This window comes from Acomys minous, assembly GCF_964271855.1.
Source record: "Acomys minous genome assembly, chromosome: 10".
Taxonomy (NCBI): domain Eukaryota; kingdom Metazoa; phylum Chordata; class Mammalia; order Rodentia; family Muridae; genus Acomys; species Acomys minous.
The window spans coordinates 44,171,544-44,199,420 of record NC_140491.1 but is presented as its reverse complement, the minus strand read 5'-3'; the positions used below and the strand labels follow the sequence as shown (position 1 = coordinate 44,199,420).

The 27,877-nt window shown below is 40.9% G+C and overlaps 1 protein-coding gene across 1 annotated transcript in view; it reads left to right on the top strand.

Moving 5' to 3' along the window:
• Positions 1-27,877, top strand: part of ABCA13 (ATP binding cassette subfamily A member 13) — a 418,312-nt gene that overhangs the window by 356,152 nt on the left and 34,283 nt on the right. Inside the window, exons 56-59 of the mRNA XM_084798070.1 lie at positions 1,303-1,453; positions 7,271-7,405; positions 14,647-14,750; positions 26,327-26,419. Coding sequence (XP_084654196.1) covers positions 1,303-1,453; positions 7,271-7,405; positions 14,647-14,750; positions 26,327-26,419 — 483 coding nt within the window. The remainder of the gene's footprint in view (positions 1-1,302; positions 1,454-7,270; positions 7,406-14,646; positions 14,751-26,326; positions 26,420-27,877) is intronic.

Here is a 27,877-nt window from a genome sequence, read left to right as displayed (position 1 = left end):
CTCCATGTGTCCCTTCAACTCTGTGACACTCTGATATAGGAAAAGTCACAGAGCACAGGGACACCAGTGCCCCTGAGGTTTGGCAGGGAGACTAGAAGGGGTTCCTTAGACATTAAGTGGGTGAAATTAGTCTTCATGGTCCTATAAATGGTGGGCACTTGATTTGGTCCATTATGACATAAAACTACAGCATGAAGTACAGACCTATCATGAGTATGGACTAAGTTGTGACACCTGTTATAGCAAGTTTGTCATGTTGGTGCAGCTGCTCCCAATGAGGACTCCGTGAGAAGGAGGAAAAAAAGATATAGAAACATGTGTTGGCCTTTGCAATTGGGCCAATTAAGTCTTTTGTTCTGCTTTTCACAACTCAATGAAAGTTTGTGTATATTTTGTGTGTAAAATCTTCAACTGAAAATTTAAGGATTGATCCATTATTTCCAACAGTTTCTTGGTGAGAAGATTTCTATGATAGTTATTTATTAGGCAACACTGTGCTAAATATGAAACATATACACACATATATGCACACATGCATGCATGCTCATGTGTGCATGTACACACACACATGCATACGAGTGTGTTAGGCTCATGGTTTGCTACTGGGAGGGGAAAGAAACAGTATTGCACTCTGCCATCTTAGGTTCTGTGCTTGATCTTGGAAATTACACTCAGGCATATTTAATTGCATATATAGAAACAGGAGTTTTACGAAGAAAATGATGTATTATATATAATTATATATAAATGTATATGCACATATATAGTGAAATGTAGAGAAACAGATATGGAGAAAAGAAGGAAGAAAGGGCAAGAGAGAAGGATGATCAATTGGTGGGTTAGAAGAAAGAGTTTTATACACAGGTTTTATCAAAAGGAAAGGGGTTTCAGGCTTTTCGTGAGAGTTGAGTTCTGGGAAGGAGAGGAAGAATCTGGGAAATTACTCTCCTCTCCTTGGGTTTCTAAGTGATCAGAGCAGCCCCTGGAAATAGCAAGTGCAAAGATATCTTCTCAAGTTGGCATGTCCTTTACAAAGGTGGGGGGTGTGACGGACTTTATAAGCTCTTTATCAGGGAGCACAATTATCTGCTTTCTAGTTACCTTTAGGTTAATCGTTCATGTGCCAAGGTATGTATTTTGTTGTGGCATTTTTTTGGTACCCTTCACTTGTCATTAGGTTTAAGAATTTGTGCAAAATTAATTAGCTGTAGGAATGGAGCAATTAATGAGCCAGAATTAAGGAGTGAATTATGGTATATATTCATGAAACCTTTTGTCAGCCTGTTCTACTTGTGTGTGCAGAGATATGGTGGATCTGGCCTCTGCTGGCAAAGTGGGCATCCTCATTGGCTACTGCCCACAGCAGGATGCCCTAGATGAGCTCCTGACTGGCTGGGAACATCTTCAATACTACTGCAGACTCCGTGGGATTCGAAAACAGTACATTCCAGAGGTAAGCAATGTTGGGGTCTTCCAGAAGAAAAGGATCCACGGAGGGATGCTGGTCCATCAGCTACGGCTCCAAGACTGCTGTCTCACTCAGGATAAGAATTCATAGCACCACACGGGTTCCATCCAGGAAAAGTCATTTTCCAACGTTAGAACTGATTGTATATTTTAAAATGTTTTGGTGAGGAAGTCTTGTGTAAGGAGCTAAGTAAAAAATAATATCCTCTTTTACTTTGTATCTCAAAGCCTTTCTCTTTTTCCTATAAATGTCTGTATGTTTCCAGGTCAGAAACAGTAACTGTAAAACTGGACAGAGAGTGTTTGTGGAACCTGTAGGTTATTGGAGAAGATGTCTCTCTTGGGAGCAAGCAGAAGTATTCCTCCCAAGAGTGCCTGTCTGGGTAGCTTCAGGATAAAGAAGGAACAGTGAGAACTGTAGGAAGTCCGAGGCCTCCCTACGTGCTGTCTGAGAGTGATGGAGAGCAAAGGAAACAGTGGGCAGGGGAGAACTCGCTCCTTCTCCTGTTGCAAGCTGTGGTCAGATCAGAGCTCATAGCCCTGACAGACAGCTCTGAGGACATTCCTAACAGAAGTGCATCAGAATGGAAGATGCTTAAAGCACATTTTAACCTTTTGGACACCTCTTTGTAGTATGTAAAGTGCTTGCTAGATTTCTGATTCAACAAAAGGATTTGGGTAGAAGGAGCTGGAGCTCAAGTTGGAACATCCTTGGATTCACGGTAGACAAAGCTGAAAGCCACTGCCCTCACCGGTCCATGACAATTCATCCTCAGTGTTGTTCTTGTAATGCTGTAGTCTTTGTTTTTTTATTTTCTGCTCCCTAACTTCAAAACTAGAATAGAGAAGCTCTCCCATTCATTGTCCAGACCCAGGACCCTTGACCCACCTCCCACCTAAATAAACACAAGCTAATTGACTGCCCTACAGGGGACCCACCAAGTGCACACAAACAGCTCTTGGCATCCAATACTAATTGTTGGCTCTAGCTTTAACAGGGCTCTTCTCTGTCAGTTGCCTCTTGTTAGTTTTTGATTGAAGAGGTAGATTCTTGGCAGTGGCTATAAGCTGGCCTCTTCTGTCTGGATGAATGCACCTATGAAAAAGTTTCCCTTAATAAGACTTGGTGCTCTCTGTCACCCAGGCACTTGCCTTCTGAGAGCCCACTGCTCTTCAGTCTGTGTTTTGAACTCCTCCGCTGAGAAGCAACTTTAATGTTCACCAATTAGGAACTAGCTTTATTTCTTTCATGAACCTGGAGTGGATTATGCAGACGGTATTGCTACTTGCCCATTCAGCGGTTTCGAATAGATCAGCACATTTTCTACGTATTCCTAAGGGACATAGTGCCTCTCCCAGCCAATTTCTCACTTCTATAAATTGTGTGAGCATTTGAAATATAGAATAAGCACAGGGCTGTGAGGTGCTTATTACAGGATATTAGTGTTTAAGTAACATAAAATGATGACCTAGCTCATGCAATCAGGAACCATACTGTAATGTTTCATCCACCATGGATCCCATAATGGTGGGCATACAAAGTTGCCATGAAAAATCCCAAAGCTTGGTGACGTCATGCCCAACCTAACAATTGCATCCCAGAATAGCACTTGTGTAATTGTCTTGGTGATAACAAGCCACTGTCGTCAGTTGTATCAATGTATCCATCAATGTATCAAAGCTGTACAAATGCTTGACTATGGCTGGTTTATATCCTTGCTACACTACATGTGCTTTTCTTTCTTGCTCTGCAGGTTTACTTCTCCTTACAAAAATGCATTACTATAAGAGCATATACCCTGGCAATAGCCTCATGCTCCTTGTATTTACAACATCTCTTGACTGTATTGAGAGTTTCCATCCATGACTGCTGACTGATGACTACTACCCAGGTTTGGGAGAGCATTCTTTGAGGCTGACAGCATGGTGGAATGTTTTAAGATTCACTCCTTAGAGTGTTTCCTGTCCTTTAGTGACACATGACTGTCTTTCTGAATGTCTGTCCCTCACCCTGTTCAAAGCAGTTAAGAGGCCTGATTTTACAGTTGGGGAAAATGAAGAACGGAGTGGTCAGGTAACAGATCTGGAGCATAGGCTTTTGATTGACAGCACCTTGACAGCTGCTAGCAGCCTAGGACAAGATATCTTCCATCATCGGTATCTCGGGTTTATTCCTGGGGCTTTTGTGTGATTACGGAAGCAGAAACTGTATGGAGTGACTGTAGTGCTACTCTAGCCTGGCGCTTTTCTTAATTATTTACTTTCCATTGTGCTTCAGTGAGTTGGGCCCAGGAGGACACCTCCAGGGCAAGCCTTGAGCCCTGGAGACAGAAGATGCATTTCCCCCCTTATGTATTTATCACTCAGATTGGTTCTCCTTTATAGGCTTCTGTCTTGTCCACGGAAAGATAGACAGTCACCTGTGTCCTATGACTCAAGGCGACCTCCTGTGCTCACTGAAAAGACCATTCTGCCTCACACTAACAGCCACCACACCTTTTCTTCGGCTGCTCTCCAACACAAGCCTTGTACTGAGTTCTGTCTGTACCTCAGGGCACTCAATATACCTGCTCCAGGCTTCCTGATCAACTATAGCTACGATCTTGTCCTTTACATTTGCAGGCCTCAGGTGTTTACTTAGACAAGAAAAGGTTAGCCCTTTGTGTGATTTGGATTTGGGATATGTATGTTGAAGTTTGTCATTTACACTATATAGTTTGTGCAGAGGGTGCATTTTAAGCTTTTGTTCAACTGGACCAGTTTGGAGAAACTAGAATCAAAGCATCACTAAATGACTCGGGGATGCAGTTCTAATCTGGGATGTCAGAGAAAGTACGAAAAAAAAGTTTCTCATATTTCCTGGGTGAATATGGCCAAACAAAACTTCTAATTGGGATGAAACCTAGTGAAATATGCAACTTGATTTTCTCCAGGATAGGAGTAGGCCCTTTATTGGTCCTATCTTTGTAAATACATGCACACTGCTCTCGGAATACTTCTGAGTGTTGCTTCCAGCGTCTTCTCTGTAGGCCTGATTTGCATCTTAAATCTCTTTTTCCCCATGGTGGGTTTTGAAAAGAGTTCAGTTCTCAGTGAAGAAGTATTGTAAAGGAGGTCACTGGCAGAGGGAAGGTCACAGGATGGCCTTTCCCTTAGGAATCCTTGGTTCCTTTTCCTGCTCAGTGTTTCATTTTCATCTGGAGTTTCACAGAGCAGATTTGATACCAGCATCGCACCCGCATATGGGCAGTCTTTGGCTCAGGAATCTGATGAGTGTGTGTGCTTTTCTGAACAATCTACTTTGGCTACAGGATATTTCCCAAAGTTCTACTTGTGTGCTGAGTGCAATGCAGCCTGGGAAATGAAGAGAATGAGTCCCTGTCTCAGCTCTAAAGGCGGCACAATTTCTAGAGCTTTCTGAGAGGAAAACATATGCAAGATCCTGTAACGTACGACATTTCGTGATTCATGGACAATAACAGTGAGATTTTTGTGGCTTATGACGTTTTGGGGTCTAGGTAGCATTTTGCCAGCCTCAATTTCTAGGTCATTACATGTGCCATTATTTTGATAGTGGCACTGAGTGCAGAAAAGATAGCAACAAGATGCTTTTGATTAGATCATTTTCAGTTATTTTCTGAAAGTGACATTCACAGAGCATTAGAGCAGACATTTGTTCCTGCCCATTGTGGAACCTTCCCCGTGATTAACTGCTCTGGGATTTGTAGTCTGCACTATTTAACCTTTTGTGAAATTAGGAAAATATGACAAACACTTTCTGGTTTCATAAAAATAACCAACAGCATTTGGCAAATTTATTAAGAATGTATTTACTCCGGAGCACATCACTATAAAGCCGGGACTTTTCATCATTATTTTGTTTTGTTTCTCTTCTTTATTAGCTTGCTTTCCTTCCTCTTCTGAATAGAAGTCATTATGTCATAATAAACATCTGTAATGCACGTACATTTTGAACATTTTCATAATTCTAAGAAGATAACCCAAAATTTCATTTTTTCCTGTTTCTGAGTGTTTTTGCCAGTCTACTCTTATAGCTCTTTGTGTTTGTCTTTTTCAAGATGCATGAGCTATCTGTGCGACCACAGGGCTGCCCACTGAAACAAAGGCTTCCTCTCCTAGGAAGTCAGCTTCCTGCCTCCAACTCCCATAAGAATATAACCTGGACCATGCTTGCACTTCTGCTCTGTGATTCCGTGGACACCATGGGTTGTTTCTAATCCCTGGCGCACAGGCATTCTCTCTTAGAGTCATTACTGCAGCACCCCAATTAGTTATTTATGTTTGCTTGCTAATCCTGGATAAAATATTTTGAAGTTTTTATATGCTCAAAAAGGCTTTTATTCAATTTATTTTAATTGGCAAAATTGGACTGACTGAACACAGGGAAAGGGATGTTTTCTGTACGTCAGTCTGGAGAAAGGGGCTGCATATTTTTATTGAGAACAAACAATTAACCTTGAGATGACTTTTTACTCAGGTTTTGGTCTCCAAGTGCCTTTTAGGCCTTGATTTCTCTTTGCTTGACTCACACTGTTTGACCATGGACCAATACCTGTGTCTTTTAGCTCATTTTCCAAATTATTTTGAAGCCACAGAAATACAGACTGAATAATTTAGGTTAAAGAAGTTATCTCTCTTCTAAGATCTTTGAGGTTTGTAACATATCATGATATTATAATCCTAAGTTTTATATATTTGTGAAAAAAACATGTGCATTAGCCTAACAGTCTTTTATTTGGTAGTTTAGGATATACAGTTATAATGCTATAGAATTTGTCCTTCTAATTTGAACTGATATGCTTTTCATCAGTCTGGTTATGTGATCATATTTGAAAACAGATCTCTATTTATATCTGCATTAACACCTCGAGTAATGTAGATTTTTATCTGTATAAGAATTATATAAAGAATATATATATATATATATATATTTAAAATTTTATAGACAGTTGGAAACAAAACAAGTAACTTGGGCTCCACATAAGAAACAGATCTGGAAACAGACAAATGGTTTAGGGCAAACTAACCTGGGGAACACCAACCTAAGTGCAGTCTTAGAGACTGAGCTGATGGACCGCAGGGACAAGCAAAATTTGCATTAAAATTTAATGGTAAGTGGGCTCTCAGTGTGTGTGGTAAGGAACAGGCTGGAATGTTGGAGAGAAGAGAGGCTGTGAGCCTGAGGTGAGGACTTTAGTGCTAACCAGCTGAGACTGTGTGTAAATTCTGGTGAATGAGGTCGCAACCTCATGAGGTGATCAGATAGTTCCCAACAGCTGGAAACAGATGAGAAAGGTCCCATCTTTCTCCAATCTCAATACTATGTAAACTGAATATGTAGATGTTATCAGTGGCGGCCTACCAAGGTCAAAGGGATATCTCTTTCCTGTGTTAATACTGACAATTTCCTCCTTCAGTGCCATTTCCCTTGAGGTTTTAGTGTCTCGTTGTCTTCCTGTTTTCTATCCAGCTCCTTCTCAGCTTTCCTCTGGGCCTCTGTTATTCTGCTCCTCTGAATGTGGACGTTAACGTAGACTCAGCGTTGATTCAGATTCCTGGGACTCTCGGATCTGTCCTTGGACATCCTAAGTGTCCGCAGACATGGGGCGCTCTTTCCTGTTCTTTCCACACCTCTTCCTTTCTCATAAAGTGAAGTGGGCGGGGGGGGGGGTCCTCTGGCCCACTGTTTGTGGGAGAGGATCCAGGAAGCAGGAATCGAAAGGCAACCCAGGTCATGTGAGCATCACGGAGAAAGGTTCAAGGACAAGCTTCTCTCTTCCAGGTGGCATCAGACCTGGTGAGGCGCCTGCACCTTGAGCCTCACGTGGACAAACCTGTGGCCACTTACAGTGGTGGCACCAGAAGGAAGCTCTCCACAGCCCTGGCCCTGGTGGGGAAGCCAGACATTCTTTTATTGGTGAGTGGATGGGAAACCAGGGTTGCGTTGATGCCTTTATCATGTGGTGGAAATTATTTCAATCTTCAGAACTTCAGAATTTGAGACACTGAATCAATGGACTAATAGACTCTGATGCCTTAAGTCCCCAACATATTGTAAGGCACAGGTGTCATTTTTACAGAAATCAGGCATTTTTCTTATGGTAAATTTACATAAGAATATTAACATTAAATGAACATTAAGATATTAGCATTCACCTTTTATCCAAAAGCAAATACATATTTTTCTTTTGTCTATAACTTTATTTTTTATTTTACTTATTTATTTATTTATTTATTTATTTTTGACTTTACAATAAAATGACAACATTGCTGCTTTCCCTTTTCTCCCTCCAAGTCTGCCCATATACCCTTCCCTGCTCTCTTTCAAATTCATGGACCCCTTTTCATTACTTGTTATTGCATGCATATATGTATATGCACATGCACATATATATTTAAATGTAACTTGGTATTTAAATGTTACTTGTATGTATACTTTGAGGGCTGATTATTTGGTAGTGGATAACCACTCGGTGTGATCTTCTCTGGTGAAGACTACTTCTACTGGTGAATTGCTTTGAAGTCTTATTACAGCTGTTGTGACACACATCCATGATCAATCATGAGGATGGGCACCAGAGTTTGCCGTGTTTAATTGAGCACCTCCTCAACTCCATGTGCTAACAGGTCCTTTTATAGCGCTTAGTGATATGAGCGGTAGAATCTCTAAGACAGTGGCTCTCACTCTTTCTAATGTGGTGACCCTTTAATACAGTTGCTCATGTTGTGGTGACCCCCCTCATCATAAAGTTGTTTCTTTTTTGTTGTTGTTCTTTTTTAAAAATATATTATATTAATTTATTCATATTACATCTCAAATGTCATCCCATCCGTTGTATCCCCCCATTCCTCCCTCCCTCCCATTTTTTTCCTTATTCCCCTCCCCTATGACTGTGACTGAGGGGGACCTCTTCCCCCTGTATATGCTCACTGGGACTCTAGGTGAGAGAAGCATGGGAGAATGGGGAAATAGAAGGATCCAGAGGGTCCTAGAAACCTACAAGAAGAACATTATGATGGATCTGGGCCCAGGGGTCCTGCTCAAACTATGGCACCAGCCAAGGACAATATGTACAGTAAACTTCGAACCCTGACCCAGATCTAGCCAATGGACAGGATATTCTCCACAGTTGAGTGGAGAGTGGGGTCTGACTTTCACAGGAACTCTGGTGCCCCATATTTGACCACTTCCCCTGGATGGGGAGGCCTGGTGGCACTCAGAGGAAGGATAGCAGGTTACTAAGAAGATACTTGATACCCTATGAGCATAAAGTTATTTCATTGCTACTTCATAGCTGTAATTTTGCTACTCTTATGAATTATACTGTAAATATCTGGTATTTGGCCCCAAAGGGAAAGTAATCCACACGTTAAGAACCACAGCTCTAAGAGGCCTTACCTGAAGGTCTTTAGATCATTGTAGAAGTGTTCTATGTGGGTAGGAAAACTCTTTTTCAATTTTTGGACACAAAAGAGAAAATATTGCTCAATCACACATACCTGCTCTATTGACTTGTCGTGATATAGAACCAAAAGCAAGAGAGCCAGTCCTGGGTTGAACCTCTAAAATAAAGCCAGACAAAGCATTGTCTCTTTCTAAGTTGATTCTCTCAGAGGTAGTGATAGAAACCCTTTGCACATCCATGCAACATGGATACAGAGGAAGGCATGTGATAGAGTAGGAGCATGACCTTCAGTCACATCAGCCTGTCACACATCTGGGGATGGCCAATGCAAGTCACCTTAGCTAAGGGGAAGGGTTTTACTATCAATAAGCAAAGCCAATTGCTGTGCATTTACAAATTGCTCTAATTGTGCACAGTGCCATTTAAACAAGTCAAGGACACTGTTCCTATGCCACCGATAGGATTCTAATCACCACAGACAATCCCAAGTTTCACCTTGAAAGATAGTTCCTGAAGCATTAAAAGTCAACTTTTTATATTATTGTTTTCATATGAAAACATATCCCTGGGGGAAGTTAATGGAGGCCCAGAAGATCTATGTTAGAAAAAATGACTTTGTTATCTACTGGCTGGGGCTTAGAAACCCTGCTTCTCTTAGTTTGCTATTAGAAGGTCCAATACCAATGCTATTTATTAAGATGGGATGTGTGTGTATATATATCTCCACACATATATACTCACTTTCCCCATTCTGCTATGATATTATCCTATCAAGATGAGGCAGGCTGTGTTGAGTTTAAAGGTTCCTGGAATTCATCACTTCTGACTGAGTGATCTAACACTCATCTAAATATGGTGTATTTTCTCGTTCCACTGAAGGGGTCCCTACTCCAGAGCCATTTCCTTGTCTCATTGTATAGCCAAGGTTTTCTTCTTTCACACATTGTATCTCATTCCCACTCACTGTGAGTGCCCAGGATGCCCAGGACTCTGGCGCAGTGGCCAAGTGACCAGATTTAGATGTGCTACTACAGTTCCTCGGTGTGTCCTTGCACTTTTGTGTCTACTGTCTCTTTGTCTCAGAGCAGTAATGTTACTTGTGTCTGTCTCATGGAGACATTGAAGTCAGTAAATTAATAATGCATATTAAGTGTGTCCCAGGCACCTGTAGAGTTACTGTGATGATGGTGTTGTTTAAGCCATCTGATTAAAGCAATGCCTTTGACATTCTCTACAGAGACAAAAAGGGCAAGAACCAGGAAAGTTTAAAACCACCCACTCAACCTCCTGCCTGAGCAATACTAGATCCCACTTTTTATTTTCTTACTTTTTAACCATTGCACATATATCACTTGATTTGCAGAAAGACCAAGTGTTTGTTTTCCTATTCGGTGTTTCTCTTCTATTCCCCTTCTGCTTTCCCCTTTGCGGAAGTTGATGGCCAGAAGCTCTTAAGAGATATATGCTTAGTGCTCCCTGACTGCAAAAAGCACAGGCATGCATCACACAGCCAGGCAAGATGTCCCTTAAAAGTGGTTCAGATAACAAGTGCTTGGGAGTTTATTGAAGAGGAAAGCTTCAGGTTCCAAGAAACTTCAATTTATTTGCTGTTTTTCAATAAATGATGTCCTTTCCACTATCATATATCTTTCTGGTAGAGGCCATTCTGAAAGTTTATGGAAGCAGAGGTTTCATTTTAAAAACTTCACACTTGCCTTTCCTTACTAGATCTCCAAGAGAAACCAAGCTGGTGTAAAAATGTGTCCCCTCCCTGTAGTTTTATTGAAGCACCATTGATGAATAGCAGTTGAAAAATATAAAGTATATAATGTGATTTTTAAAATATAAACATATATTTCTAATGATGACCACTGCCAAGCTGAATGACCTCACTTACTGACATAAGATGGTGAAGAAAAAATTCAACCACACAACACAGTGTTGTTGATTACACACATCTTTGGGCCACTTGGGCCACTATCAATCAGGTTGTCACATCAGTCACCCAGAGGACAGAAACTCGTTGCTCATTCTTCTAGAGGTTGGATGTCCTGGGTCAGGAAACCGACAGGTATAACTGTGTGGTCATAATACATTTTAAAGATGGCTCCAACTGTGTGCCCTCTAGAGGGGAGGAGTGTTGTATCTCCATGTTGCAGAAGTTACAAATAAAAAAGGATGACCTCCTTGGCTGGTGCCATATTTTGAGCAGGACCCCTGGGCCCAGATCTACCCATCATAATGTTCTTCTTGTAGGTTTCTAGGACCCTCTGGATCCTTCTATTTCCCCATTCTCCCATGCTTCTCTCACCTAAAGTCCCAATAGGATGTCTTCCCCTCTGTCCCACTTTCCTGTTAAGTGAAGACTTGCATGGGACATATCCCTTGGGCTAGTGTCTCGATATAAGTAAGTATATACCATTTGACTCTTTCTGCTTCTGGGTTAACTCACTCATTATGATCATTTCTAGTTCAATCCATTTGATCACAAATTTCGGGAATTCCCTGTTTTTAATAGCTGAGTAATATTCCATAGTGTAAATGTACCCCAGATCTAGCCAATGGACAGGACATTCTCCAGAGTTGAGTGGAGAGTGGGGTCTGACTTTCACAGGAACTCTGGTGCCCCATATTTGACCACATCTCCTGGATGGGGAGGCCTGGTGGCACTCAGAGGAAGGACAGCAGGTTACCAAGAAGAGACTTGATACCCTATGAGCATATACAGGGGGAGGTAATCCCCCTCAGTCACAGTCATAGGGGAGGGGAGTAAGGGGAAAATGGGAGGGAGGGAGGAATGGGAGGATACAAGGGATGGGATAACCATTGAGATATAATATGAATAAATTAATAAAATATATTTTTAAAAAAGCATGACCTCTCTATCACCCTCTTTGTAGGTAACCCAGTGGCTCTGGTGAGAGTGGAGTCTTCATGACATATGCACTCCCCAAAGCTGCACCTCCAAGTCAATGGCACTGACAACTGTGTCTCAGCTTGAATTTTGGAGAGCACAAAACATTCCAACCATCGAAACCCCCAGTCTAGAGTTGATTCTCACTGGTTAACTAACTGAAGTATTTTGTCCTATGACCAGTGTCTACCCAGTTTCCCATGGTCCACCTCCAGAAACCGCCCTTCTGCTCCTTGTTTCTATGGGTTTGAGAGTTTATATGCATGTCTGATTTACTTCTTCTGTTCCCTTCTAAAATCCATGACTTCCTCAATCATTATTGTCATACACACACACACACACACACACACACACACACACACACACACACACACACACCCTACTGAGCCCTTTTGTATTGCTTATATGTGTATATTTTAGGGCTGACCATTTGGGGTTGGCTAACTTATCAAGAAGCTTGTCTCTGAAGAATGTTGATTCTCCCTCTCTCCGCAACTGTTAATTTCCTGCAGCTCTTCATCTACATAGGGGATTTTATGGAATTTCCCCCATGCACATGTTTAGACTGCTGTGGTCATTATACATGTCTTGTTTAGCTAATCACATTGTTAGTTTCATGGGTGCAACTTCCCAGCAGGAGTTCTGGCCTTCTTGCCTTTATAATCTTTCTTCACCTCTTCTATTGAGCCCTGTGTATAGGGTGGATTGTATCAGCTGAGGCTGGCCATCCCATGGCCACCTCTTCTCTGCATTTGACCAGTTATGGATCTCTGTAATAGTCTCCATATTTTGCAAATTAAGCTTCTTTGCTGAGGGATAAGAGATATACTTAGCTGTAAGTATAAATATTTAGAACACCGTTAAATTGTATTGGTATTAGAAAATGGCAGTTGTAGGTTCTCTTTCAGGATCTATGTTCTTTCTAGCTATGAGCTACTGGAAAGTTTGCAATGGCCAACATGAACCTTAAGTATAACTAAACTGATAATTTCCACTATTGCATCACCAGGGAAATCAGGCTAGTCATTGTTGAGGTCCATGGGCTTTACATCTGGGTAGAGATGCTGATTGCTTTTCTCCCTTGGAGACTTGCATAGCACCTTCCAATGCTGTGGGAGCTAGTCTTCCGGGAGGAGGCTTCAAAGACCCTTCCATCTTGCTTCCTCCAATTCCTGCATGACTTTTGTGTTGTGTCCAGCAACTGTGTCTTATTTTTAAGTTCTAGGAAGTTACCAAGGAAGATTTCCATTGCCTTTCCCTGGAATTTTCTTAGATAGTTTATGGCTCTTGGGGTAACATTATCACCACCTGTGGCATGTTCATTTTCTTTTACAAAGATGTGTGTACACACACACACACACATATACACTCTCACACACATACACCATAATACAATATTTTTCCTCTGTCTTTTTCAAACATCTTTAGCATTTCTTTCTGTACTTCCTTCCATCTCTTGCTGCAAGCCCAGTCATATCCCCTGCCTGCTGCACTTTCCCCTTACCTCACTTCACAGCATCTGGCTCATTGCACCCTCTCTAGAGCTTCTCACTTTTAATCCACGCATCAGATATTGGGCATCTTCACACACTGACTGGTGTGAATAGTGATGCAGTAGATGTGCTGGTTCACGCCTGCATGGCTGTGTACACATGAGTGGACCTGCTGGCTTCCACAATCATGTGGTTGCTATTATTAATCTGTATTGACTGCTTTAATTTTCCTTTGCTCTAGCAGTGTGTAAGATGAGCCCTCCCCTCTCCCCATCCCCCCCCAATGCTTTCTTCACTGCTTTCCCCCTTTCTCCCATGACTGGATAATTCTAAGTAACCCCCGTTACTTAGATCATCAGCTGGATCTATTCTGCTGTAGAAACTCTGTCACACTTGTTATTTTGCTCACTGAAATTCCTGCTTCAGAGCCACCATCAGCTCCTCAGACCCGATTTTCATTTCTTTTACAGTCCCTGTTTTGTTCATGTGTTGTTTCTCTGATTCGCTTGGCTTTCCTAGTTATAATGACTTGTAGTTCACTGAGCTCTCTGAAGCTCACAGTCCTTCATTACACCGAGGTTGTTACTGGAATGGTGCTGGGTGCATTTAGTGGTATCATAGTTGCGTGGAATCACTCATCGCTCCCTCAGATCTGAAACAGTTGTCTTACAGGACTGTCTTCATAACTCCTTTTTGGAGGAAGACCTTCACCAGTCAGGCGATTGATCCTGGAGTTACTCTACATGTAAACAAACAACTTTGGCTACTCTTGACAGGTGTATGCAAATTCTTAGCTTATATGACTCCTCCCAGCCCACAGATTTGGGCAGAGCTAAGAGCTTTCTGTTTATTGTCTTAGGAAAATTCCCCATGTGTTCCTTCTTGTGTGTTATCATCCTACAAAATCATGCTTGTTCTCTCTAGGCGTACCCACAAGCACTCTGCAATGCAAAAGGCAACTTAGGCATGCAGAGTGTCTGGCTCCCTGTTTAAAGGGGTTTAATGCAAGCTCCACAGCGTTGGCAGTCTGGTCCTTAGCCTGTTTTTGCTGTTCGTAGCATCACCAAATTTTTCCCTAGGGTCAAAGACCCTAATAATTAAGATATAATAAAAAAGAGTCTAATTAATTACAATGATTAAGGCCTTTTGTGTGGCCCTCTGAAGGAGTGGGAGAGCCAGGAACTCATATGTGCCACATCCCTTTCCTCTTTATCCTGAATGTGTAGGAAGGAAGAGGAGCCAATGAAGAGTTGTCTGTTAGCATCACAAGGACAGGTCCATGCCAGGGCCCCTTCCCTGTCTGTGTTTACCAAATGACCAGCGCTGTGTGTTTTCTTCCTCTTAGGATGAACCCAGCTCTGGGATGGACCCCTGCTCTAAGAGGTACCTGTGGCAAACCATTATGCAGGAGGTTCGGGATGGCTGTGCTGCGGTGCTGACCTCTCACAGGTGAACTGCCCCTCTGATTTGCCAGCTTCTGAACAAGGCTTGGTAGCAGTGAGGTTACCCAGAGAATGAAACAGAAGTGTCTCCATTAGTCTTCATTCCCAGGAGCCCTTTGGGAGACTAAAGCCGAGAGGTTATACCAGGTGGCCAAGGCCTACAGAGGAGCAGAGTTACACCTGGAACCTTTCCATGATCTGTGTCCTTAGATCCACCTTACCTGTGATTTCTCAGACTCTTCCTGCCCGTCTTCTGGGTCCCTGACTCCTTTGAGCCCAGGGTCTTCCTGTGTTCCCACCTGTAAATGCATGCCCAACCCGTTACTGGATCTCATTACAGAATTAATTTCATATTTGGAGTTCTCCACCAGAGTGCCATGCAGCAATACAAATGTAGATTTCTTGAAATCCTTATGTGGAGAGCAACAGCACTTGGCTAATGACATCCCTGAAGATGAAATGAAAAACTGGTTATAAGCTTAGGCTTGAATTTGCTCTCATATATAACTAAAATATACTATGCATAAGGTGTCAAGAACAGTTAACATCTGAAATTTGACTTGAGCATTTCATATTAATAGAACTATATCATATGTACATATTTGTTTCTGACCACTTTCATTTATAGAGTACATGGCACTTGCCCAGATTATAGCATATACCATAATTTCTTCCTTAGCTTTGTTGAACAGGGCATGATTACTGTTTTAAGAAATAGGGGCGGCCATGGTGGCACACGCCTTTAATTCCAGCACTTGGGAGGCAGAGGCAGGTGGATTGCTGTGAGTTGGAGGCCAGCCTGGTCTCCAAAGTGAGTCCAGGACAACCAAGGCTACACAGAGAAAAACGTGTGTCAAAAAACAAACAAAACAAACAAACTAAATAAATAGGGGTGACCTTATGGCTCAGTGGGTAAAAGCACTTGCTATGCAAGTCTGGGGACCCAAATTTGGTTCCCCAAACCCACAGTTACAGGAGAGAAAAAAAAACGCTAACAAGCTGCCTTCTGATCTCCATAAACATGCATGTGATCATAGCCATAGACAACAACAACAAACCCAACAACAACTACACAGAAATATAATAAATAATGAATAAACCGAGGTAAAGAGATGAACTGGGCCCCCACACCCATAATATGTGGACATATTTATCCACACTCGTCTAGAGAGTGGGACATTTGAAACAGAGTAAACCCTCAGAGACACACAGTACCACCGCCTGGACCCATGCTTGTAGTGCCTTTCCTCTTGGTGTCGGTCATTCCATGGCTTTGGAAAAATACAGTCTCAAGATCCATCCTTAGCTTACTACAGTGACTGAGAAGTTCCCCATGTTTCCCTGTTCACCGTTTCTTTGCCTGGCCTCTGGCAATCAGAGAGTTTACTGCCTGTATAGTTGTGCCTTTTCCGGAAGTCACACATCTGGAATCCTATCCAAGCCTTTCAAGGCTGGGTTCTTTCCTTATTCCCCTCACGTTTTCTCCTGGTTTGCAAACCCCATTGCCTCTCAACAGCGAGCAATAGTCTATTGTCTGCCACTGTCTGCTCACGTACTGACAGATGCTTTGATTACTGACAAGTTTGGGTAATTACGAGTGAAGCTGTTATAAACATCCATGTGTAGGTTTTATGTGCATGTTTTTCAGACCTTTTGAATAAATGCCAAGCAGCTTGATTTTTGGCCTGTGCAGTGAGCTCGTGTTTGACTTGAGAGAAATCTGTTTTTCCTCTGGTGGCAATACAGATTGAAACTAGAGCCTCACACAAAGTAGGCAAGTGTCTCACCACTGAACTACACTCCCATCCGTCATTTACCTTTTCCTTTGTGGCAAGTCCTCAAACTTGCCCAGGCCGGCCTTCAATGTCCTTCATAGGTCAGGATGGCCTTAAAATTGGGATCCTCCTGTCTTAGCCTCCCAACTCACTGGGATTATAAACCTTTACCACAACATCAGCTCTTTCTTGTTATATTTTTGTAAACTTACACTTACACTGAATTATTTAGTTAGAAGAGGTCATACATAGTGAGTGTTGCTAGATCCTGTCTTCAAATCTCTTGTTGGATATATGATTTCAAACACTTTCTCTTTGTCTGTGTCTGTCTTTGGAAATATAAATATTTAAAGTTTTTGATTAATTTTAACTTCTCTCTGTTTTTATGGTTTGTACTTCAAAATGATAGCTAAGAGCTTTTTTGCTCTCATTTCATGAGAATGTTTGTTCTAATGACAGGTTAATACTGTTAGATCTTAATAATCTTAGCTACACTTAAAGCTATTTTACATACAGTATAAGGAAAGAGTCTCAATTCACCTTCATGCATGTGGACATCTAATTGTTCCAGAATTGCCTTTGTGTGTGTGTGTGTGTGTGTGTGTGTGTGTGTGTGTGTGTGTGTGTGTGTGTGTGTAAAACTACTCATTCCCCATCGTATTACTGGAGGTGTCTTGTGGGAAACTGGCTCACGTGAGGAGCAGTGACCCTCTTCCTTTTGGGATGGGCTTCTGCACCAAGCACACAACACTGCCCCAATCACAGGGCTTTCTTCAAGGCTGCACCAACAAGCAGTGTTACTTCTCCAGCTTTTTTCTTCTGCTGCCGAGGTTTTCTTTCACTCAGAAAAATGTTTCCCAGTCTCTTTGTGATTGGCTTGTGATGTGTGGTTTGTTCAGAAATGTTCTTTTGGAAATTTTCCTTGTTTCTTTCTGTTGCTCCTTTTGATTTTAACTCTATTAGGCTTCAAGAAAGGTTCTTTGTGATTTATCATTTAAATTTTACTAGAAAGCCCTACAATTACCTATAACAGGGAACGATAAAGGGAGCACAGTCTATTTTGCATATAACTTTTTGATGAAGCGTGGGCATGCTAGGTGTCCTGGCATCAATGAAAACTGAAAATAAGTTTGCACTTACTGCCATATTTTATTTTTAGTGTTTGTTTGGTTTGCTTCATTTTCCTCCCATGAGATTTCTTTCAAGATGGGATAATCTCCACTGCTCTCCAAGACCTCCGGTTCGTCCCTCACCCATCTTAAAACTGGGTGTAGATTTCTGTTGAGTCTTCAGCTCACCTCCTGGCCTGCCCTTCTGCCCCAGGTGGCCTGCTGGTGAAGCTGGGCAGGAAGGTGGTGGCCCACAGCCTGCAGGGCACAGTTATCATCTTCTCTTGGTGCAGTGGCTTTTTGGCATTTTTTTCCCTCTCCTAGTTATGTGCCTACGTGTCTTTGGTCCATTTCTGGAGTTCTGAAATGGCTGTCTTCTTATATACATCCAGTTTTGCGGTTGGATTTGGGGTCAATTATTTGATAATTTCCTCACTCAGATATAGCCAGTAGTGCAACAGCTGAGTTTTTCTTTTTGTTCTTCTTATTCTCTTCCCAAAGGAAAATCTTGCTGAAACAAATAAATTTATAGTTACCTGGCTCTATAATAATGTGTATACATTCTTGCCTTAGATGGTCACATGGCTCTGGAGGTTTAGCAATTACACACTGGAACACTCACTCTGCTTACGTCTGTTGCTGGCACCAGACTTGGGGCTTGATGTCCAACCATGTGTTTTTAGATGGGAAAAATGATATAATGATGAAAATTTTTTAGTTCTCATAACACACATATATGTGACATTGTTATAAACTATTCTCTCAAAGAGACCACGCATCATTGAGATTTCTCTCCTAAATTCTCCTATTCATTAGCTTTTACATCACTACTATACATTTGCATATATACAAATTGATTTCTTTTAGACTTCTCCCTATTCATGCAGTATAAAGACATGGATGACTCAGTGTAAATGATGTCAAGGGAGGCCTGTTTGATTCTGTGATTTTGATGCAGTGTTTTTCTCTATGTACTACTTAACACATAGCATGTTGGGAAAACATGGGTAAGAAAATGCAGAGTAGGAGAGGTGGGAACCAGTCCATTCTGCAAAGGACATTCAGCTTCGTGCCGAATGCAGAGTTCCATTGCAAGGCTTTAAATCAAAGTGTCACCTCATCACATATCTGTACTAGGCAGGATAGCCATCCAGAGATGATAATCACACTAACTTTGCTGCCCCGAGCTCTGGGCTCAGACTTTGTTGTACCCACATGCTTTGGAGTTCTCATGCTCAACATGTGATACAATCCACTTAGGCCTGCCACGTCGTTCACATTGAGGTTGGCACTCACACTGATAATGATGCAGACCTCTGTTTGTCCGGAGCATGCTTAATGAAGAAGGATGGAAATGACTGCATGTTCTTCCCACTGCATGTTCTGTGCCATCAGAAACATGTTAAACACATGCTAAAGTCAAACTTGGATTAAATGTTAAGCTTTGTTTATACCATCAAAATTTTGCAAATGACTGTTGAGCAGTGCACCTTTAAAAACCATAGATTCACGGACATGCTAGTGTGAGACACTTAAGCAGGACTCTCTAGAAATGTCTGTGAGGTCTTCAGTGTGAACTGCCATTCCTGTGTGCCTCTCTGCCTACTTAGTTAACTCTATTTGGCTTCACTCTGGTTCACCTGAAGTTCCTTCCTGCGGTGTAGCCTAAAACAGAGCAGAGCAGAGCTGAGGTGGGTCTCTGCAGAGCGGGTACATCTTTAGGCGCCCAGCAGCAGTCCTCGCTAGTGGTATTATAAATAGGTGGTTATATAACTTGCACTTTGCATTGCCCAGTTCCTAGAATAGGAATCATTGCCAAATATAACTTTCAAAATGTATGACCTTTTTATTCCACTGCCTGTATATGAGATGACCTGTTTCGAATTTTCTGAGAAAACATGGGTAGTCAACTGGGCATTTGACTGAACTGACAATTCATTGTTTTTATTTGAAATAGAATAAAGGAGAAAAGCCATTCTCTTTACAACACAGAACTAGGGATCGAACAGCGCATGGTCTGTTTATTTTCTTAAAATTGTTTAGCAACCATTTAGTTTGTTAGATAATTCCAGAAAAATATTTTATCATATTCATCCTTCCACTCCTCCCAGGGACCGCCCACCTTCCTTAACTCTGCAACTTTGTGTGCTCAGTTTTGTTTAACCCATAAAGACCAGTTTAATCTGTTTGCATAGTTTATAGAGTCTGGCCACTCCCTGTAGCATCATCGACTTGCCCAGGGGAACACCATTGAAAGAAACCTGCTATCTAGGAGTAAGACTTCATGCCCAACTTCCTCCTCCATGCTGGGATTTTGTCTGCCTTGGCCTTTCACAGTTTTTCTGCGTATTGTCATAATCAGTGTGAGTTCATATGTGCAGCAGCCTTTTGGGTCTGGAAGATGCCGTTTCCTTACAGCCACCCATAGCTCCTGGCTCTTAATCATCTTCCCTATCTTTCAGAATGATCCCCAGGCCATAGACATCCCATTCTGCATTCTCTTTTAACTGCTGGTTCGCTGTTTTGACACTCTTTTTTAGAAGTCTCAGATTTTGAACTCTCAAGTGTCCGACGACATCTATCTCCTCCAGTGTTTCTTCTGTACTGTAATATTTAGAAAGTACAACCTCATATGCAAATCACTTCCGGCTTTTTACTACCTATGCTATGCTTAGGCCTCTTTGGTTCTAATGCCACTCTCTGGCATGGATTTACTATACTTCTTTGTGGCTCATCAGTGTAACAGCCTCTTCTAGTGCTGTCTTCCCTCACAACTTTTCCTAGTTTCCTTCCTCTAAGTAATTTTACAGTTAGAGTTATCAGAACTTTCATGGGGGTGATTGCATTTTGATTTGCATCATATTACATCTGTGTATTATAATTTATGACTCATAGTTATAATATTGTGAATTCTAAATCTTTATAAAATGCTGTACTGAATATTTAAATAATCTTACAATTTAAATTATGAGTTAAAAGTTTATCACATTTTACATGCTACTAAAATGTAAATATTTCTTAAAATGGTGGAGGCTTTTCTTTAATAAAATGTTACTCTTTTAAATTTCTATACATTTTTTTAAATTAAAATAGGATTATATTACTTTCCAGCTTTCATTTCCTCTCTCCAGCTCCTCTCAGGCAGTCTTCCTTTCACTCTTCTCATGGCACCCCACCTGCTCTCAAATTGATAGCTTCTTTTTCTTTGATTATTATTTAATACACCCATATATAGTATGCATGCGACTGCACAAATATGTAAATGCAACTAATGAGTCCATTTTGTTGTTTGTGTTTGCATGGTTCCCAGGCTGGCTCCTTTGTATTTGATAACAAATAAGGAGAATCGTATTCATTTTCATATTATAATAGTTTCTTGTTTTCAAAATACTCATTATTTTTCTTGTTTTATTAATTCTGTTGATCCAAGATTTAATTTTTTCTTGTCAATAAAGTTATGTAATTCTCTTTGTTAAAAAAACCCACATGTTTATTAATATCTCTTGTATATATATTTTGTGCTTTTAAAGATTGCCAAATAGTCCTCTACTGTATTTTTCTTATTTTATTAATTTATGCAGATTACATCTTAATTTTTATCCCCTTGCTTGTCTTCTCCCATTCCTCTCTCCCTCCATCTTTCACCCTAGTCCCATGCCCTAGGTTTGTGACAGAAGGGGACCTCCTCCCCACCACATGGTCACAGCCTATCAAGGCTCATCTTGGCAGTCTGCCTATTCTTTCTCTGAGTGCCACCAAGCCTCCCCACCAAGGGGAAGTGGTCAAATAGGGGGCACCAGAGTTAATGTCAGAGTCACTCCCTGCTCTCCACACAACTGTGGATAATGTCCTGTCCCTTGGCTAGATCTGAGGAGGGGTTCAGTATTTACTGCATGTATTGTCTTTGGTTGGTGCAGTAGTTTGAGCAGACACCCTGGCTCCAGATCCGCCCATCATGATGTTCTTCTTTATGTTTCTAGGACCCTCTGGATCCTTCTATTTCCCTATTCTCCTGTACTTCTCTCACCTAGAGTCCCAATATGAGGTCCCCACACCTATCTCAATCTTCTGATAAGTGAAGCTTTTCAGGGGACATCCCTGTTGGGCTAGTGTCCAATTATAAGTGAGTATATACCATGTGAGTCTTTCTGAGTCTGGGTTAACTTACTGAATATGATCATTTCTAGTTCCATCCATTTGCCCACAAAATTAAGGATTTTCTTGTTTTTAATAGCTGAGTAGTATTCCATAGTGTAAGTGTACCACAGTTACTTTATCCATTCTTCGACTGAAGGACATTTAGGTTGTTTCCAGGTTCTGGCTATTATGAATAAGGCTGCTATGAACATGTTGAGTATATGTCCTTGTTGTTTGGTAGAACACCTTCTGGGTATATTCCAAGGAGTGCTATGTCTGGGTCTTGAGGTAGCCCTATTCCCAGTACTCTGAGAAAGCACCAGATTGATTTCCAAACTAGTTGTACAAGTTTGCACTCCCACCAGCAATGAAGGAATGTTCCCCTTTCTCCACATCCTCGCCAGCATGTGGTGTCACTTGAGTTTTTGATCTTGGCCATTTGGATGGGAGTAAGATAGAATCACAGGGTCATTTTGATTTGCATTTCTCTGATGACTAAGGGCATTGAGCATTTCTTTAAGTGTTTCTGAACCATTTAATACTGCTCTGTTGAGAATTCTCTGTTTAGTTCTGAGCCACATTTCTTGATTGGGTTATTTGGTTTGATGGTGTTTAATTTCTTGAGTTCTTTATATATTTTGGATATTAGACCTTTGTCAGATGTAGGGTTGGTGAAGATCTTTTCCCAGTCTGTAGGTTGTCACTTTGTTCCGTTGACAGTGTCTTCTGTCTTACAGAAGCTTCCCAGCCTCGTGAGGTTCCGTTTATTAATTGTTGACCTTAAGGCCTGGGCTATTGGTGTTCTGTTCAGGAAGTTGTCTCCTGTGCCAATGAGTTCCAGGCTCTTCCCCACTTTTTCTTCTAACAGATTTAGTGTCTCTGGTTTTATGTTGAGGTCTTTAATCCATGTGGACTTGAGTTTTGTGCATGGTGATATATATATATATATATGGGTCTACTTGTGTTTTTCTACATGTGGACATCCAGTTTAGACAAGCACCATTTGTTGAAGATGCTATCCTCTTATCATTGAATAGATTTGGCTTCTTTGTAAAAAATCAAGTGTCCATATGTGTGTGGATTTATTTCTGGGTATTTGATTTGATTCCATTGATCAACCATCCTATTGCTATGCCAGTGTCATGCTGTTTTAATTACTGTTGCTCTGTAGTACAGCATGAGATCAGGTATGTAGACTCCTCCAGAGGATCTTTTATTTTACAGGATTGTTTTAGCTATTTGGGGTTTTTTTGTTTTTCCATATGAAGTTGAGAATTGATCTTTCACTATCTTTAAAAAATTGTATAGGTATTTTGATAGGGATTGCCTTGAATCTGTAAATTGCTTTTGGTAAGATGGCCATATTTACTATGTTAATTCTCCCAATCCATGAAAAAGGGATATCTTTCCATCTTCTGATGTCATCTTCAGTCTCCTTCTTCAGAGATTTGAAAATTTTTTTCAAACAAGTCTTTCACTTGCTTGGTTAGAGTTATTCCTAGATATTTTATATTGCTTGTGGCTATTGTAAAGGGTGTAGTTTCCCTAAATTTTCCTCTGCATGATTGTCATTTTATGTAGGAAGGCTACTGACTTTTTTGAGTTAATTTTGTATCCAGCCAACTTGCTGAAGTTGTTTATCAGCTTTCAGAGTTCTCTAGTGGAATTTTGGGGGTCGCTTATGTACACTATCATGTCATCTACAAATAGGAATAATTTGACTTCCTCCTTTCCCATTTGGGCCCCCTTGATCTCCTTTTGTTGTCTTATTGCTCCAGCTAGAGCTTCAAGAACTGTTTTGAAGAGATGGGGATAGTGGGCAGCCTTGCCTGATCGCCAATTTTAGAGGACTTTTCTTTAGTATCTCTCCATTTAATTTGATGTTGATTAATTGCTTACTGTATATAGCCTTTATTATGTTTAGATATGTGCTTTGAATCCCTGATCTCTCGAAAACTTTAAACATGAATGGGTGTTGGATTTTGTCAAACGCTTTTTCTGCATCTAAGGAGATGATCATGTGTTTTTTTCCCTTCAATTTGTTTATATGGTGGGTTACATTGATAAATTTCCATATATTAAACCATCCCTGCATGCCTGGAATGAAGCCTACCTGGTCATGGTGAATGATATCTTTGATGTATTCTTTTATTGTTTGTGAGTATTTTATTAAGTATTTTTACATCGATGTTCATAAGAGAAATTGGTCTGAAATTCTCTTTCTTTGTTGGGTCTTTGTGAGGTTTAGGTATCAAAGTGACTGTGGCCTCATAGAATGAGTTTGATAATGTTCCATCCATTTCTATCTTTTGGAGTAGTTTGTAGAGTAATGGTATTAGCTCTTCTTTGAAGCTCTAGTGAATTCTGCCCTGAAACCTTCTGTTTCTGGGCTTTGTTGTTGTTGTTGTTGTTGTTGTTGTTGTTGTTGTTGGGAGACTATTAATTACTGCTTCTATTTGTATAGGGGAAATGGGATTATTTAGTTTGTTTATCTGACCTTGATTCAATTTTGGCAATTAGAATCAATCAAGAAAATTGTCCATTTCCCTTAGATTTTCAAATTTTGTGGCATATATACCTTTGAAGTAGGATCTTCTGATTCTTTGTATTTCTTCAACATCTGTTGTTATGTCTCCTTTTTCATTTCTGATTTTGTTGTTTGGATAGTTTCTCTCTGCCTTTTAGTTAGTTTGGCTAACATTTTGTCTATCTTGTTGATTTTCTCAAAGAACTAGCTCTTGGTTTTGTTGATTCTTTGAGTTGTTCTCTTTGTTTCTAATTTACTGATTTCAGCCTTGAGTTTGATTATTTCCAGACATCTTCTCCTCTTGGGTGTTTCTGCCTCTTTTTTTCCCAATTTCTTTATAAAGGCACTTAATGCTATGGATTTTCCTCTTAGCACTGTTTTCAATGTGTCCCACAGATACGGTATGTTGTCCCTTCATTTTCATTGAATTTCAGGAACTCCTTAATTTCTTTCTTTATTTTTTCCCTGACCCAAGTGTCATTACGTAGAGAGTTGTTTAGTTTCCATGTGTGTAGGCTTTTTGTTATTTCTGTTGTTGTGAAGTCCAGCCTTAGACCATGGTGATCTGATAGGATACAAGGTATTATTTCAATCTTCTTCCATCTGTTGAGGCTTGCTTTGTGGCCTACTATGTGATCAGTTTTGGAGAAGTTTCCATGGGGTGCTGAGAAGAAGGTATAATCTTTTGTGTTTGGGTGAAAAGTTCTGTAGATATCTGTTAGATCCATTTGATTCATGACATTGGTTATTGTTGATATTTCTAGGCTTAGTTTCTGCTTCAATGCCCTATCCTTCAGTGAAAGTGGGGTGTTGAAGTCTCCCACTATTAATGTGTGGGGATCGATGTGTAGTTTAAGCTTTGTTAATAGTTCTTTTACAAATGTGCATTGGTAGTGTAGATGTTCAAAATTGTAGTGTCATCTTTGTTGACTTTGCCTTTGATGAGTATGAAGTGTCCTTCTCATCCCTTTTGATTAAATTTTGTTTGAAGTCTATTTTATTAGATATTAAAATGGCTACACCAGCTTGTTTCATATGTCTGTTTGCTGGAATATTTTTTCCAGCCTTTTACCCTGAGGTAATGTCTGTCCTTGTGGCTGAGATGTGTTTCTTGAATGCAGAAGAATGTTGGATCTTGTTTATGCAGCCATTCAGTTTGTCTGTGTCTTTTCATTGGAGAAATGAGACCATTGATGTTGAGAGATATTAATGACCAGTGACTGTTAAGACCCTTGATGTTGGTTGCAGTAGAGAATTTGTGTGGTTGTGTTTTTGTGACGGGGTAGTTATTTCTTTTCCATTTAATTTTGGTTGTAGTTTGTCCCTTTAGGGTGGAGTTTTCCGGTCTCAGACCCCGCTGCTGTGGCTGGGCAATGTGCCTGCAACCGTCTGGGTCCCCATGTGGCACCTGGGCTTTCTGAGGATGGGCATGGGGCAGGTAGGGGTTTCTAAGGACTGATCTACCTGTTTCCCTGAGATTTCCCTAGGCCAGAAGCTCTGATGCTTCCCTGCAGGGATTTCAGTCCAAAGTATGAAGTTGGCACTGCCAAGTAAGGCTGCAGCTCACAACTCGCAGCTTGCAGGCTGGGTCCTGTCCAGGCTCTGGGGACTGGTCTGCCATCCTCCATGGGGCACTGGATGACTGGATATCTGACTCATCCATGGTCCGCACTGTGTGGATCTCTCTCCTCCAGTTATCCCCAGCTTCCGAGGTCCGTGGCTCCCAGTAGCGTCTGTGGTCTCCTCCCTGCAGATCAGACACCATTAGTCTTTATCGTTGCCATCTTTGCTCCCTGTATTTTTTTATTACTGATTATTTTTTAAAGACACATAGATGTTAGCAATTTAATGGTATAATTGGCTACCTAAATAAAATCTTAGGAATTTTAAAAACAAGTTATTACATTTTCATGAGTGTTCTGTAGTAACACATAGAACCAATGGTATTTTTGCCCCTCCCTTTTTATATCTAAAGCTTGAACAGGGCTCATAACTTTAGGACATGGCTCATTTCTACTTGTTTATTTCCTTGCAGCATGGAAGAGTGTGAGGCTCTGTGTACCAGGCTGGCCATAATGGTGGAAGGCAGCTTCCGGTGTCTTGGGCCCCCTCAGCACATCAAGAGCAGGTACTGAGTCTCTGTCTGTTTCAGTGTTCTGGTCAACTCAGCAGCAGGATATCCTGTTGGAATAAAGGCTCTTTCCAAACGGTTTGGTCCAGTTAATTCCTCCTGACACCTCCTGAAGGGCCTGGAAGCTTAGGGCCAGTTCAAATAACTATAATTATCAAGTCAAAGACACAGCAATTCCCAGGCCGTTTCTTTAAAACATCTTGCTTCCTTTTTCCCAGGAGGCACTGTGCCCTCATTGTTTTGACAAAAAAAAGTGAGGGGAAGATGATTGTAGGGTCCCGATAAAGTGTAGAGGAAAAATGACCTCCCTGCTTGCTCACAGAGTGCTTCGTCAGAAGGTGGTACCACTCTACACTTCGCCCACAGATTATGTCAGAATGCCAGCTATATCACAAGATGTATGCCTAGAAAGGTGTCTGACAGCATAGGAGGCTAAAGGGGTCATGGTGATTTCTATCCGTTTTGGCTGATGAAGACCTAAAGACATCTTTTTTTCTGTGTTTATAAACCTATTAGATCTCTTTTCCATTAATCATCTCTCCATATCTTCCTTTCATTTACTCATTGGAAGATTAATTATTTTCTTATGAGTTTTTGTGACCATTTTATATCTTGTTATAGCTCTTGTATTTTGGAATGCTTAAATAATTTTTTCATTTTCTACTTGTGTAAGTGCTATGTGTGTGTATTTGTGTAAGTGGTGTGTGTGTGTATGTGTGTGTGTGTGTGTGTGTATGTGTGTTTGTGTGTGTGTGTTGAGGATATGTTTAGGTGTTTATGGAAGCTGCAAGAGACATTGGATCCCTTGGACTTGTAGTTAACAGGTTTTGGTGAGCCATCCAGTGTGGGTGCTGGGATTCAAACTCTGGTATTCTAACAGAGCAGTAAGAGCTCTTGACTACTGGGCAATCTCTGTAGCTCCATTGAATGATTTTCTAAATTCCTTTAGATTGTTTAATCATAAGTTTTATAGAGAGCAATGTAGTCCTTTCCCTTCCTATCGAAAATAGTTTATTTTAGCATACACCCTATCATGATTACATCCTCCCCTTTCTCTCTTCCTCCCAGTTCCTCCCTTTTTCCCTTCCATCTAACTCCATTCTCTTTCTGTCTATAGAATAAGAGAGTACTTTATGTTGATAAATCTTTTCACTTTCATTTGATGTTTTTAGGTCAGAATTAAGCAACATTCTTGGCAGTTATATGTACTTGCTGTGTATGCACACCTATGTAATGTGCAGCGACCTTTACTTGATGGAAACCATATCACTCAGGATGGAAATAGCATGTGAAGGGTAACTGACATGTTTCTAGTGGCTCCAAGTGAAGCAGTGTGGGATAGGGAGGGCTCAACTTCCTGTTTCTTATTCTTATGAGCACTCATTTGGGAGATGAACCTGTTAGAAGCTTTTGTCACTATGTGCTCTGCTTACCTTTACTAAGTATCATCAGGAA